The 16,785-nt window shown below is 40.4% G+C and overlaps 1 protein-coding gene across 1 annotated transcript in view; it reads left to right on the plus strand.

The window, feature by feature from the left end:
- The window catches only part of angpt1 (angiopoietin 1), a 49,304-nt gene that overhangs the window by 11,236 nt on the left and 21,283 nt on the right, over positions 1-16,785 (plus strand). Inside the window, exons 2-5 of the mRNA XM_070846158.1 lie at positions 7,438-7,593; positions 8,243-8,364; positions 9,598-9,830; positions 15,921-16,048. Coding sequence (XP_070702259.1) covers positions 7,438-7,593; positions 8,243-8,364; positions 9,598-9,830; positions 15,921-16,048 — 639 coding nt within the window. The remainder of the gene's footprint in view (positions 1-7,437; positions 7,594-8,242; positions 8,365-9,597; positions 9,831-15,920; positions 16,049-16,785) is intronic.

Below are 16,785 nucleotides of genomic sequence, written 5' to 3' on the forward strand. Positions count from 1 at the left end.
TGCTATCTCAAATATTTGGACGTAAACGCCTCTTCCGTGGGATGCTGGGCTTGTGGTATCCCCGTGTGCTTCAGTAAACGGGGCAGACTGACATGGCCTGTAGCATTAACACAAAAAAAGTCACCATGAGGGACATTCCTGCCCGATCTGTCCCTGAGGAAAGATTCCCATGTTGGACAGCTAACGTCACAGTAACTAAGACCGCCCCTCTGCTGGTACTCGCTGTTTAAGACCTCTGGATGAATGAGCAGGTCCGAGTTTGTTTGGTTGTTTGGTTTTCGTTACGCATTCCCATGTCTTGGGTGAATGCATGTACTTCCTCTCCCATAAGGCCAGATACGCATAATTAATTGGAGTAATTTTTGGGCCCATTTTGACATTAGTGAGCAGGATTGTAACTGGAGGAGTATTTAAAATATACATCCATGCGCAAGTTGTACTTCAGAGTATTTATTTTTATTTGACATGGAAAGAAAACACAACATTGTGATCATTGCGTCAATCTAACATGAAAGAAATATATAACTTAATTACTTCTCCATCCGAGGGGGGCAATAAACATCCAGTTAGTGTGACAAAATATCAAAATAATATTGATATTATACAGTTTTCCTGTATCTGGAAAACCAGACCAGGTTCCAAACAGCTCTGATTCTGCCTTTGATTTTTTGAGAAAATGTGTGCAGGTAGGTTGGAGGTGTATAATATATGTACAATATATTCCATGTACAATATATTTTCATGCTTCCTTCCTTTTTTCAAATCACTTTTATGTTTTTCTTTACAGAGATTTAAAATAAAGTTTCTCAAACGCGCAGTCAGTGATTTGATTTATATGTGCTGCTACTGGAATTTGGTCAGATAGGCAGATTATCCAGACAAAGCCTGAAGATTAATTTCTAGAATTAATTTTGATTGTAAAAACAAGCAAGCGTCCACACCACTGCACCAAAATCAATACAAGAAAAGCAAACATTTCTGTTGGATGTGCTCACGCCAGCTCCAGAGTGTGAAAGGACTCAAGTTCAAGGCAAAACATTTTGTCCATCTCTCTTTTTTGATGCTAGGAGAAAGTTCATTTGTTTCATAACACAATGTCAAAACTTAATTTGTCTGCCTTACTTGACTTTTGAAATAAATTGGCTTTTAACTTACATATTACAGACATACAGAGGATGGAGGCTCATAGTTAATCACTGAAGGTATGTCTTGTAGACATAACACTGTCAGAGTTCTTGATTTAAAAAGTCCTCTGAAGTTAGAAACTATGTTAATGTAGTGGGACTTTTGCGAGAGATGGTGTTTTAAACGTGTTTTCAACGTATTTCACAAATGTGAAACAGTAATAGCAGTAAAAGTGAATTGCCGTGTTAATGTTTTGAAATATGTCTTTTATTTTCCCAAAGGAAACTAACAACAGAGACAGTACATCCTCTCAAATTTGACTCAGCTTGAGCAGATTTCTGCCAATTTGTGTTGTGAAATCGTTACTCAGCAGCAGATTCTTCACATTTTACTCAGACACTGAAACTGAGCCTTGTTGTTTCATTGTGGCTTTGTTGCAGCTTGAAGTAAATTAGCCATTTGCAAAGCTCATTAATCATTTTAAAAGACTCAACACATCAAAATTGAACATGTCGTTTTCCATTCTGTTTTTGCAATTTGTGGTTTATTTAAATTCTTTACAAAGAATAATGATTTACAAGGCCACGCAGGTCGCCCATATTTAACAAAGTGAACATGGAAAATCAATTTGGCCTAATACGCTTGCCCTCGGGTTAGAAGATCTGATTTAGTTTTTCCATAGAAACAACCAGCAAATCAACCAACCCTGAAAACTGTTGGCTACATATTCTCAATGTACTTTTTAGCCTGTCCTTTTGAGAAACCATTGTGACAGAAAACCTTTGAAGGGTGGTGAAATGGTGTGCCTTTGAACCTGCCAAACGATTTTGGGCACCTCCAAGTAAGCACAATGATTTACTCTGTGATTTATTCAGGGGAATGGTCGGTTTGCGTTCAGGTTGTGTACGCAGAGCTCATTAAGTCTTTGGAAATACACAACCAAAACACATCTGACATCGACACTGTTGCATCTTGACAGAAAGACAAAAGGGAAGAAAAGAAGCAAGAAAGATTCAAAGGGAAAAGAGAAAAAGGGTCTTAGAGTGGCGGGTGCTGGCACTAGCCTAGTTGTTTTTCAGATGGCAGTCAGGCTTTGTGGTTAATGCTGTTGGGATCAACAGCATTTGGACAGAGCAACAGAGATGAGGCAGGGTCTGGACCACCCACCACACTGAAGACTGCAGTTTCTACCCTCTACAACGATATTTGACCATTTGCTAATTTACTCCAAGTTACTTACCGGTGCCATGTCTGCCATCCGCGATGATGACAATGGCATATTTAAGTACTGCTCAATAGTTCTTGTCTTTTTTTGAAACAATGGGTTCTTGATTTTAAAAAGAGGTAGATAATGGCTGACATGCCATTTCTAGCCAGCAATCATTGATTTTGCCAAGTGAAAACAGACTGCTGGATGATTTTTTGTCAGCTGTAGATACCTCACAAGTTAAGCTAACAAGTTAGCTCCACCTCGGTTGCCTTGCTACAAGAGCTGTGATGGGAGAATTACTTTTTGTGATGGTGTTAAGCAAATGGTCAACTAAAACCACCACTTCAGAGCCAAATCTAATCTGCTGTTTCATCTGCTAAGGCATGGGGAATGCCTATTTGTTTCTTATTTTTCCGTTTGTATGTTGGCCACTCTCTCTCCCTCTCTGTCTCTTTATTTTCATTCTATAAAAGGAAAAAAATCTGGCGGCAATTGAGTAAATGCCTGGATGTTGGCCACTGGGGCGAAGGTCAAAGAAGTCAACTGTGAGTTCAACTTGAGTTGTTACTCACCTAATCTTGACAGATTTTAACACAGAGAGTCTTAAAAATGTTTTAAGGTGGATTGGAAAACAAACAAGCCAGAGACTGAGTAAGGCAGCTTTCTGAAATATGTACAGAGGTTGCCCATATTTGTATCATACAAAGCTGGAGAGTGACAGGGCAGTAAGTCAGAGTAACACCTCTTAAATCCCTACTAGAATTACAGGCCCAGGGTTCAAAGAAGGTTGTCAACGTCACCCCTTGTTGCCGCTTGGCGATAAGAAGGTGCACTTTGCTAGCATTGGCACCAGGGTGCCATGTTATGCACCAGGAGGTGCTGATTTGGGGGTGGGTGGTGGTGGGTAACAGCTCCCCATTCTCTTGTCCATTAAAGTGGTCTGAAATGGATCCAGGCCTGAGCGTAAGGGATGCATCCCAGAAGCCAAACCACCCCAGTAACACCATTGCCTCCACACACACACACACACACACTCACACACACTCACACACTCACACAGCACCACAGATAAGCAGAGATGTGACAGAGCTTTAGCTGTAAGTGTTTTATACAGTCCAGGCCCACCGCTTTCAAACTCTCACAGTGTCTCTCAGCACCATCACTGCTGCTGTTTAGAAAAAGATCAAGACCCCTTTTCAAAATGGAAGTTACGCTAAATGGGAAATGTCAGAAAAGTAGTAAACATTTGCAGTAATCTGTAACAATGATAGCAGGGAGTATCATCTTGAAGGATTATCCTGTTCTTGGCTCTCAAGAGATAGCAATTTAGCAGCCCCACCATGACAATGTGCAGAATACGCATGTTGGGAATCTCAGCTGATGGATTTTGGACCTGTTTGCCAATGATGCTTGTCGTGATAATATGCACACACAGTGCGGCTCATTCAGTAATCTAAACACTTGGCCCAACAGTCCCTTTGCTCTTAAAATCTGCATCCTACTTCATGTTGTATGGCTTGTCATTGATGTTCAAGACAGCCTGAAGCAGCTTGTTTAGTGATTAACAGCAAATTGTGCCTCATAAACTGTCTCAGTGGACCACTACATGCAGGATATTGCATGTACGGTGTGCATTTAAGGCACTATACATTCTCATTGGTAAAGTCACAGTCTATGCCAAACACGCTACCTTAAAACCTTAATGCCTCTGTGCAAAGCACCACTTAGGGAAACATAAACTTGTTGTTTATGTGTCTCTCACTAAGCAAACAGTAATTCAGAAAACCAGAGGCTAGATTTAGTAGTTTCTAAAAGCACATCGTATTATTATTGCACTTTCTGGTATGTCTCTTAAAGTGTTTATTTTTATTTTGATGAAAGTGTGTTTCATTTAATTTCCTTTTTCTTTTTCCTCTCTTCACACTCAGAGATTTAGTGGCTACAGCCTCATTTGGTCTGGTGTGCCCAATGGCCTATGTTGGCTAAGACAGCCATTAGCCACTAGACAGACTTTATGGCTTTTCTCTGCTTGTACAACTGTTATCACAGGTATTTAACATCACATCATAATATTCACTTTATGTCCACAGTGGCAGCTGTCCAGCAAAAAGTGTCTCACTTTAAAGATGTTTAAAGATAATGTGACCTGTCTGAAAACACATTTTCTTATGCTTACTACATATTGTTTGAATCATTCTCAGATGGTTTTAGTTGAAGCCTGAATTAGTGGGCTCTATGTAGGCTGACCAAAACACAAAAACAAATGTACTGGTCTGATACCTGTTTCAAATATGAAATAAAATGACCCCTTGGGGCTGTAATTTTGGTGGTTTTTTGAATCCATCTCTCGAACAGCACCATGGGTGGAAACAAATCGGTTCCAGTTTCAGGTCAACTAAAAAGTCATTGGCCTAAGAACCTAAAATCTTAGCAGAAAATAAAGCACCACAAGTTTTGCATTCTCATTATGCACTCATATTTATTTCACCATCCCATTCCCAACTGAAACAAATTTGCATTTAAGTTCTGGCTAGGAAAGAGTGTATTTGCTTTCATTGCTGACAATAGTTACAACTGATAATCACTGACTGGAAAAGCACAGCATTTAACTTGAGTTGAGGTTAGAAACCATCTAAATAACCCAACACCCACATAGACCTATTTTACGGCTTCCCGAATGGTGACTTTACATGATAGGGCGTATTTGTCTAATCTTGTTTCTCCTTGGTACTTTCCATTTATGACCCCCACCAGATCCAGCCATGAGTCAGCCACATTCCCTAAGAAGTGAACCATGAAGTGATCGCTGGGCTAAAGTTTCTGTCTTACATCTGTCCCCTCGATATCTTTTCTTTCAAGGTGACTTCTACCGTGCAAAGCCTATCAAACCACCATCAAACAGTGGACACAGTAATCTCAGCAAATGAGTAAAATGCAGTACAAAGCTGCTGTTGTACAATGTACAGAGCAGGGAGGTTTAAAGCAACGTTTTCAGCCTAGGCCCAAAAGGATGTAAAAGCACCCCCACACCGTCCACAGAGTTTAGAGCTTTTACACTTCTAGATGGTCTGAAAGTCATTTCCAAACACAGTCATATTCTATGGTTCATTATCAGGCAGAGTAATCCATCATTACTTGAGCTTTGTGGATTCCAGACTCACTGTTTTCTTTCCAGTTCCTTGGGCCAGACCATTGGAGGTTATGTGGAAAGTGACACTTATATCAGCCTTATGTAGTTCACAGTTAGGGGAAGCTGTATTATGCCTGAAATCTGGCCCAAAAAATGTTACATTTCACTTTCATATCATCGCCAAGGAAGGATATTACATTGAAAAAGCTAATTTGACTTGGCAGACCTGTGCAAATGTCTGAGAACCGGCCGTTTCTGTCAAGGAGCAAGGAGATCGATCTCTGCTCTGACAATCTCTGTCAACCTGGGATTGATTGAAATGTTGCAATCCATCTATTTTTAAAGAAGGAAAATGTCTATTCTTTTACTAGAAGTACCTACAGCATAAATTTTTATCAAGATTGTATTGTGCCAACAGATACAGACTGATACTGATTTTTCTGTTAGTTTTAGAAATGTTATGGTCGCCCACACAGGTCCAAAACCAATAGATATATATTTACTGTTCACTCTATAGTGTATAATCTGTCCTTCTTTGTGATGTGGCATGTTATCAACCTATTAATTCACTGATATAATCATTAGATGAAATGTAAATTGAAACCACTCCAACATCCAGTTGTCAAGACTGGACCATCATGGAAAGACATCTTACCAACACTTATTTTTACTCATTGAATTCATCCTAAAGCATAGCAAACATAAAAAGCAAGTTTAATGGCTACTGGCCCTCAGTGTGAGCCAAATACTGAGTTATGTTAAATCAGTTATGTTAAGGTGCCTTTGACTGGGCTGTCAGCCGGGTTAAATCAGTGGGCATAAGGACTAACATGATAATGGCAACAATGTGTACCTACTGAGGGAAGGAAAGATGGATGGAGACTTCTGCTGTCACCAGCTGCCTTCTGTGGAGATGTATTGTAACTCACAACAAATCTCAGTCCTCCACAGACTAGTTTTTCAGCATAAGAGCAGTTTAATTCATTCCGCAGCTCCAGTACAGTATGGGAACTTTTGCGCTGTTTGATGCTGATTTGTCCTGGCCGATGCGTTCCAGGAAAAATGGCTGGTAGAGAACATTGATGAGCCAAAGCGAACATGAGACAGCATCTTTTAAAGATCAAGTGGACGAGAATCTCGTCACTGGTTGATCACTGAGTCATCTCAGTGTGTGTTCAGACTGAGAGCAACCAGATGAACCATTGTATGCTTAAAATCCAATCAAGTTAGATTTATTTATAAAACAAAAGCATGTTTCTAACCATACACAGACAACCCCTCCTATAACTAAAATGTCAACAATCAAGGGAACACAATGACGTTAAACGAATAACACAAAAGGAAGGCACAAGAAAGTGAGTAAGACTAGGGTTGCCTAAACCTACGTACCTGACAGTGTAAAAGACAGGAAAAACAATTACCATTTCATAGGGAGGAAGATGAAATAAAGAATCAAAGCACAAAGTTAATCCATAAGAGAAATCTTCTAACCTCTATCGCCATCCTGTCATTTGTTTGGAGATAAGGATGAAAGAATTCTTTTAGGACAAGCTCCAGTGGATATCTGTTCATCTCTGCCTCTTCCATCCCAAGCTAACCACCTACATCTGGCTTTGCCTATATTGACTAAACCCATTCTTCACTTGAGTACCACTCAAATGATGGAAAAAAATTGTGCATTTCTTCAGATGTACATAAGAAACCCTTTCCAAAGGCATGCTGATTGAAGAGCTGGTTGAAGAATCTTGTATCTTGATTAAGGTACATTATATGGTCTAATTTAAATGTGTAGGAGACAAGATATCTGACAAAAGGAGTATCCAACTCAGTGTACCCAACTCACATTTTTCTTTGAGCTCAAAGCTGCCTAATGTCAGGGGTAAAAACTTTGATTACCTGATGGCAACTATACTGTCCGTCTCCCTTTTCTTTGTGAGTGTAATCCGTTTTTTGCAACCTTTCATTGTTGCAGATTGAGAACTACATCAAAGAGAGCATGAAGGCAGAGATGGCTCAGCTGCAGCAGAGCGCCGTCCACAACCACACGGCAGCCATGTTGGAAATGGGCACCAACCTTCTCTCTCAGACGGCTGAACAGACGCGCAAGCTCACTGACGTTGAGACACAGGTAAGACCTCAAAAGACACACTCGTGCGATTCCATGAAACCCACTTTGATGTGTCCCATTCAATTTTATGTCTTTCTCCTACTTGCCTCACGCACACAAACACGGGGAGGATCCATCCCATGCCCCATTAACCCAACTTTTTTTTTACGTTCAACTGCCCCGAAAAGGTTACAAGGGACTGGCCAAAGACAATACTGATGCTCTATAAATGCCTGTCCCTTCTTTGAGTTATTTGGCTTCGCTTCCTTTTACTGTTTATGTGAAGGAATTTGAGGAGGAGGTGGTGGAAAGTTGTGAAGTTAGTGGGTAATTTTTGCTAAGGCACTAAAAAGATAACTGTTTGCAAAGTTAAAAAAAAAAAAGATAATCATAGCAGAGATGAATATCTCCTAAGTATTACCATGTGTTGGCTGAACACTTGACGAAATGAAAACAAAGTTGATGGTTTATATGTGCCTGAAATGAGCAGTGTGTTATTTCCTCCTCTGTCTAGAAAGCCTTAAATACTGCCCTGTGTTTTTGGTTTCTCCTCAGGGTTTTGTGCAGATATTAGCCAGTGTTACTGCAGCTAACACATTATGCATAGAGGCACATTATCACCTTTATTATTTTTGTATTCTGTATATCTGTGTATTTTTCATCATGGCAGGTTCTGAATCAGACATCCAGGCTCGAGATCCAGCTGCTGGAAAATTCTCTCTCCACTAACAAGTTAGAGAAAGAGTTAATGGTCCAGACCAATGAGATCAGCAAGCTGCATGACAAGAACAGGTAAACAGACAAAGCAAACCACACACAGTGAGTACCATCCATACTGCAGCACATTGGACAAAGATAGAGATGATACACTCACAGACATAAAGAAATTCTGTGCAAAAAACAGTTTTCAGTAAGTAATCCTGCTCTCCGCAGGGCTGCATAAACAAAACCAAAAGCTTGCTACCTGCTCTCATTGACTACCACAGAGTTTGTCCATTTTCCAAAACAATATTCAGTTGTATATACATATATATACAACAGCATTATAAGAAGCTCGTATTTTCTGTGATGTTCAGTAAATCAGCCCTAAATGCAAGAGGCTGTGTTTTTCACATCGGACCACTGAGCCTTTGTTGCAAAATCAGGTGATTAAAATGTGGCTTTTGGAAACATTTTCATGTCTCCGAATCTTGTTCTTTACAGTGATTGGTCTCGTGGGATTGTCTGAGATGATGTAGTGTTTAACAGGGTTTGGTCCACATCTCTTATTGCAGTATCCATTGGGATTCCATGCAATCAAAAAAAAACTGAACACCATTTGAAAGCGTAGTCTCTGGTGGTTCAGACTTTTAAGCTGTTCTTGAGGCTTATGGAGATGGATTTCTGGGGGCAATTTCCCAAAGCTTCAACAATTTTGACATTATCCCATCTAGTTCGTGTCGTCTTTTCTTTTTCCTTTACCAAATCTATAATAGAGGGAAACATATGATTAGTAAATGAATTTGATGTCAGCTTATATCATCTTTCAGATTGAACAGTGGTAATGTTTATGTATTGAGAGGGCTCATACATTTACCTCAGATGAGTGTGCTATGTGATGATGTATGTTGCGTGGGGAACACATAGCAACCAAACCTACAGACATCAGTATTTGTATTTCTGTATTGTGGAAACTTCAAGGGTGCACATCACTATGTTTTGATTGTAATTTCTCACAGTGTCCATCACAAAGTGACTGCATGGAGTGAAGGTGTCCAAAGCGGAGGAATTTTATTAATTTAGATATAATCTTCTAAACCCAATTCGAGATGCCTATAATACAAAAATGAAAAAGATACACATTACATAACCAGCAAATCATTGGTAACATCATAAGAAAAATTTCAAAACAACATTTAATCCATTTAAATCTGTGAAAACAAATCTCATTCCAGTGGATTTATATGACCCAAAGGATAATAATAATTAACAACTTCTCAAACTTTCATAACAAACTTTTCCTGACCTTTTTTTCGCTTCCCTCAGCCTCCTGGAGCAGAAGATGTTAGAAATGGAGCTGAGACACCGCGAAGAGCTGGAGACGCTGAAGCAGGAGAAGGGAAGTCTGCAGACCCTGGTGGGGAGCCAGAGCGGGGTTATCAGGGAGCTAGAAGCCCAGCTGAGCCGGGCCACAGGAAACAGCACGGCCCTGCAGAGACAGCAGCAGGAGATGATGGATACGGTCCATAACCTGCTCAACCTCTGCTCCAAAGATGGAGGTGAGCTAACTGCAATGAAGGTCTTACATGCTGCGAGGTCTGGAGCTTTTTCAGCAATTCAAAGTGTAAATAATGTCTTACACAATAGCTGTCATGTAAGAGCACATTCTGGCAGTTGTATGGTGCTGAGGATGGAGATGAAGACAGTCACAACCTATTGGAAGTGTAAGCAAATGTTCAGTGAAGTCAAGAAGTTGGATAGTCTTGTAAAGTGAGGAGATTGGATCCAGCAACTCAAACCTGGACCAATCAGTGAAAAACCAGGAATGGTTTAGATGATACAACATACACAACTGTATTTTGAAGTTGAACAACGTGCCAAGATATCACTGACAATAAGGACAAAGAGCATGATTTACCAACTGCAAGTCCTCCTTAGATATGGGCGAAGCTGAGGTATAATGTGACTTATGGCTACTGTTTTTTTGGCCATGCTACTGATGATTGTTGGTTGATTTGTTGGTCCAACAGCTATTTGATGGATTACCATGAAATTTTGTAAAAGATATTCACAGTCTCCAGGGGATGAAGCCTCTTCGGTGTTCCTCATTTTTCCACCATGAGTTTGACATTTGTGGTTTGGAGTGGCAACTCCAATGGACTCAAATAGACAACTATTGGATGAGTTTGCATTTGATTTTATACAGATGCTAATATTCTCCTCAGAATTAACATAATAATCCTCTGACTGTTGATTTAGCGCCATTATTAATTTTTTATTTGTCTATTATTCAATGACCCTGAGCTAACTTTGTGTTAAGTGCTAATTAGCAAACGTTAAAATGCTAACTAACTAAAATAACATTGTGAGCAACACACTAAGTTTGTTTGCATCATCATTGTGAGCATTTTAGCCAGTTGCCTGTGGGTACAGAGCTAGCTTGCACCAGCTTGGTCCAACCAGGTGAAGAAAGGTTTATGTTTATATTTCAAGACAACACAGTCATCTGTAGGCTGGTTGTAGAGTGATCCAAATTTCGTCTATCCCCACTAGCGATGACCATAACCCAAGAAAATGCTGTCTGACCCTTGCCAGACCACAATGTGCAAAGCACAGTTTGTGGATTGGCTGTGCAAGGCTTGAACTATGGGGCACACTCAACTTGTTTTAGATTACTTACTTCCTCTGGTCAGATGTTACAGCAACATTGTCTTTGATTTTACAATCCTCATGAAATTATGATGACACCAGTTCTATAAACCTTACCTCGTACTGAGAGACAGAGGGATGCACTGGCTATTAAATTCTGCATCATTGAGAGCAGCATGAAGAACCAAACACGGTTCTTATTGTAACCCGGTCGTGCTCCTGTTAAAGAGGTTTGGTGCCTCTCATAAACCAGCATGCTGCATTTTTTTTTGTTGCAACCATGGCTTTTAATGCCTTTACTTTATAAACTCTGTGCACACAGCCTCATGGAAGCGTCAAACATGACGGTGGTTATGAAGTAATAGGCTTATTTTATTCCTACGAGTCTCTCCCCTCTGTTAATAAGGGACCAGGGATTTCCCTCTTGGCACTACGTTTGACCCAACAGCAATGCAACCTTTCTTATTCGGTCAAATGCAATGAACTCATTTACCCCTTAAACACAGAATCCACTTGATCCTAACATTGGCCTTAAATCCCATTGGTCACAAGAGATTTGACATGAATCTCTGCATCAGGGGATTCGTTGCAACCTCATTTCCATTTGTGGTTAGGCACCTCGAGACCCCACAGTGCTTCACGGAGCTTTTCCATCAGACAGGAAACAACAACAAGGGATGAAGGGATGTAAGAGTCACGAGTGGATAACCACAGCGCATGATTAACACATGCTTTGTGTTTATCATGCTGCTCCCTTTTGTAATTTTAATGTTCCATGCAATTAAGGTCACGGGCAGCCTCTTCTCACTCTCCATCTGTTTAGTCTGGATTTATGCATGTTACATTTAATTACCAAAGGTATTTTGAGACTGTTTTGACCTGGGTGGTCATAACAGCATGTGTCATCTTCAAATCTTCATGTGCGATTCATGAGTGTCCTGATGCAACACTTTTGGCTATCTGTTTCACTGTCTTTGTAATCTGTCAAGTTTGACTAAATTAATGTATATTACACTTTGCTAGCCTTTGTTGTGCCACCATGTCTGCTGTTTTCTTTGCTAGTAGGGTCAGTAGAGCAGGGTACCACAGCCCGTCCCCCTGTCTGTGATTGGTGGCTGCTTTAATGAGAGGCGGTAGAAATGGAACGTGGCCGCTGCTGCTCTGTGGTTGGTCTGTTCCTCTTCCATGGTGGTGCTGAAGGTTGAGACAGGCGTTCAGGTCAGAGGTCTCCCCTCTCTTGACCCCAGCCAGAATAAGTCAAACTGTAATAGCTCCTAGGGGAAGGCCTGTCCAAAGGAGGTGAAGAAGTAGGTAGATCACACTGATCATCTGACGCACTGCTCCTGTTTTTCGAAAGCATTTAAAACACAGAAACAGCAGAGATGTTTTCTTTTTTTCACGTTCACAGGAGTGTTTTTGTTTGTTTGAGAAACGGATTCGTGTTTTCATTTGAGGAGAGGGTTAGCATTTCTTGCCACGGATTGGCGTCTGCTTACATTAGGCGCTGTTTTGAAAACTGAGCATTTCCTTTAACGCATGGACTCAAATCACCTTTGACTTAGCTTTGAGGACGATGACAGACACTTAGAAAAGGGAGTTTTAACACTAATCTCCATTAACATCCATTTTTTCATTTGAACATGTACGGGTTTCCGTAACATTTACATTTCCAGTGTGTTTTCAGCCATTGTAGTGCAAACTAAGGGCCAGGAAGACATTTTTGATGTGGCCAGATGCAGCAGTGGAGCTCTTGTTTAGGTTGTAAGCAGTACCCAAACCTCATTAGGGTGCAATGAGCCATTCACTGTTATTAACGGTAATTGACCTCAGCTTTGGAACACTCTGTAAAAAATTCTGGCTGCCAAATATGATTTTGTTTTACAGTGTTCTATTATCCCTCTAAATGAATGACATTCATCATTTTAACAGCTGCTTACTCACAGTCGAAGAGAGTGGAATTACCTTGAGGTTTCATGCAGAGCCTCAAAAAAATGGCATTTACAGGTTTTAATGCCCGAACACGACGGCATGGTAAAACCACTTCATTAGACATGTTCCACACCGAATTTTTTAGTGCTGCACATGATTATTTTCATGCTTCACTGACCAGCAGAATGAGTTGACACCCATTGTTGCAAAAACCCAGTCAAGTGTGCAGTTATTATGAGTCACCTCAGCGACCTTCCTTACAGTATGGGTAACTCTTACCTTTAAGAGTATTTTATTATATGTAGCATCTGTTTGTATGCCTGGAACTGGAGCAGTTTGTTTAAGGGCCATATTTATTCAGTATATACACGTGTGTGTGTGTGTGTTTGTGTGTGTATGTAAATAGCTACCTAATTATCTTATCTTAGCATTTTTGCTCCCTAGATTGTGTTAGCTTGCTTTTTTTCTTTACCATTTCAGGAAGTGCAACGTTCTTTTAATGCACAACAGTTGTAGGAGGGAGTAGATGTTTGATTGGAGGGAAAAAAAACCACATGACTTTGACACCGGAGGCTTATTTTGACCAGGTTACTAAAGTACTAAAACACTTCAATATAGGGGATGATTGTGGTTTTGGCTGAATATCGAAAAAGTAATAAACCTCTTCTCATATGCTTCAACTCAGTGTTGACTCTCTCAATATTTACCCAAGATCTTTGTCTAACCTTAATCAAGTGCACTGAGTTGCCTAAATATAACCATAAAAATGTTAAGCATGCATGCAAGGAGCAACTTACAGAAAACAATTAAAATACATTAATAATGTCTTACAGATATGTTTCACGTATATATTTCCTCACTATGTACAAATGAACATATTTCAGGGGCGTTTGCTTCCTACAAAATATATTTGCTAATGCAAAGTACTTGTAATTACTAATCAGGGCTACATCCTAACTGAGAAAACGTTTCTAAGTCTGTTTTCTAATAAATATATCAAAGAAAGTAGGATTTCAGTGATTGAACAAATATAACTTAAATCTCATGAATCTTGGGTGACATTACCCAGACATTTTCACTAAACCATAATCTTCTTCACATGTTAAATAAGTACCACACATCATTGTTGTAACATGTACTGTGGGAATGAACGGGTATTATTTTATAGTGCTTTGCATCCTTCATATATGAATACACCAGAGAAATTCATTGGAACCACTTAAACTCTCAGCGGCATTTAGAGACTGATTATGGCCACATGGGAGCTGTGATGTCTATGGCAGTCCATTTAGCTCCATTACTCACTCTCTTTAGTTCTACTATTTGGGCTCATTTGGCAAGGGTACTGATTTATGCAAACACCCAAGCCCTGGTGTCCTTTCACATGAACCCCCTACTGAATATGAGTCCCCACTGAACCACTAAATATTTTTCTGTAAATAAATATTGGGACATAAATAATATTTGTAGAGCTGGGCAGCAAGCTGTTCAAGGGAGCCGCTCCTACACTGGAGCATCAAATCCCTCAGCAGACAGTCGTCTTCCACCAAGGGATCTGAAAGGCGATTGTGAAATAATTGTCCACACTGTTACATATCAAGTACCAGAAAGTTCCCCCCTGACAATGTCTCCCTGGCCTCTAAAATGTGCCCCACTGTCTGTCAGCTTGGGGGAAATTACCACCTGACAGGGCCGCTCTTTGTTGTATTAGAGTCTGGAGCGCGAGGGCCCACTCTGTCAACCTGTCACAGCAGGAGATCCTTGTCACTGACACTCAATACTTTGTCAAAATGCTCAGATAGTAGACCCAAATAAGCGGTCTGCTTCCACTGGGAAGTTCTGTACTTTGGAGTGGGGGGATCAAAGCGATGTCCCAGGATCGCTGACACATTTCACTTTTCCCGCACATCTTCTTTGACTCAACAATTCCAACAGAAAAAACAATGATGTGAAAACTGAGATGAACCCCTCATATGGGAGGAGAAAGGGAGAAAGAAAGGGGAGAGAGAAAAAAAGGAAAATCGGAAGGAATTTCCATCAATATAACAAGGGCTTGGAAGGTAAATATAAACCACTTGTTATAACAGGAACTTGAAATTTATAGCTTGTAGTATTTTGTCCTTAGCCCCTTGCTTGGTTTCAAAATAGTGCCGCCATAATTATCTACAGATGGAAATGGATGCAGCTGGTCTGTCAAAGTCTGAGGCCTGCTCTCAGAGTGGGAGATCATCAACTCCATGAACTGCTTTTCTTTTGCTAATAAGTTAGTTGCCCTCAGATTTTATCTGTCCGTTACTCAGAGTGAGACCTCGCCGATCAGCTTCTGTCTCAGACTCCTTTTAGATTTTCTCCTTTTGAGTTAAACAGATCTGAAATATGACAAATCGAGCTATTAAAGGTTTGTTAGCAATTTGTGATTTCATAAAAAATGATGATGACTTCCATACTAGTCTGACACTAAAGGTTGCATGAAGGGTAAAAGCTTTTTAATAGCATGGACTTTTTAGTGTTACTCTTGTGTCTGTATCTGGTGTATTAAGTGAATATTTCTCATAAAACATTGTAACACATGCGCTTTGGCATCCTGCCAGTCAAAGGCCATTAGAAAATTTCTGACTTTGGCGACCCCAATACGAGCATCAAAAGACTGTGGCAGACAGCAATGCAACACATGGCTATTTCTCACTGTTGTACAAACAAAAACTTGGCACTTTGAGATTCCCTTTGGAAAACCCTCTCACTGTCACTCTATCTGCGTGCTAAGTATGGAGCTTGAGCCAGGAAATGGTTAGCGTAGCTTAGCATAAGACCGGAGCAGATGGACGCAACTAACCTGGCTCTTTACACATGAAGAAAAACAAAACTTGTCACCTTAAAGTTTCCAGGCAACGAGTGGAGACCTCAGGAAAAATATTGTGTCATATTCATACACAAATATAATAATATGTTGAAATATTTCTGTACAAATCAAACAACGTGTTGATAAGTGAGCCTTAGAGGCGCTGGTAGGCAAACTTTTTGGATTTTGTGGAGATCAACGCTAGCCTTCATTATTTCTGTCGTACCCACAGTTGTGCCAAATAGTACAAAGGTCGTGGATGAAGAAAAGAAGTTCCGCGACTGTGCCGACCTCTACCAGGCTGGCTTTCACAAGAATGGAGTCTACACCATCCAGATCAACCCACAGGAGACCAAAAAGGTGGGAAGCCACAATATCCTTCAGCCAACAGTCTGCTGAAATGTGAAAATATGAAAATATCTGTCTTTTCATCACTTCTTGGCTGTTATTGCATGGTGGATTCACAGGGTTTCAATTGTATGTTGTTTTGTGTGTGTGTGTGTGTGTGTGTGTGTGTGTGTGTGTGTGTGTGTGTGTGTGAGTGAGACTCGATTCTCTCCAAGCTAAAAACACCCTGAGACGTTACTGGTCTGATGAGTGCGAATGATGGCCGCTAGCTGCAGCTGCACCTGGCAGCTTTGTGTGTGCAAGAGTTTAGCAGGGGAGTGGGGTGTGAAACAGCGGTGTGAAACAAGACACTGAGCTGATCAAGAAGGTGACAATTGTACAACTGTGTGTGTATGTGTGTGTGTGTGTTCTTAACCTCTACACTATGCTTGCATACTCTTGATTGCTGCATGTAATGATTTAAAAAGCTGGGAAGTTGGCAGAAGATGTGTATATGTTGATTTCTTGTCTTTCAAAATCAATCTTGGTGCCGCAGGGCTAATCACAGTAGTTAAAAATTGACTTTACATTTTGTGTAAGGAAACTGCAATGTTACTTAAGCTATTGTTCAGTTTTTTTCCCTTCTTCAGAAGAAGATGGAGCACCTTCTGAACATGTTTTTTGAAAACAGAATCTAAGCTTTCTTTTTCTGAGGGCTGGCTTCTCTAGGAGTTTTGCTGTCAACTTCCATGGTGTGCTATCAACTGGAA

The sequence above is a fragment of the Pempheris klunzingeri genome, chromosome 16 (genome assembly GCF_042242105.1).
Source record: "Pempheris klunzingeri isolate RE-2024b chromosome 16, fPemKlu1.hap1, whole genome shotgun sequence".
NCBI lineage: Eukaryota > Metazoa > Chordata > Actinopteri > Acropomatiformes > Pempheridae > Pempheris > Pempheris klunzingeri.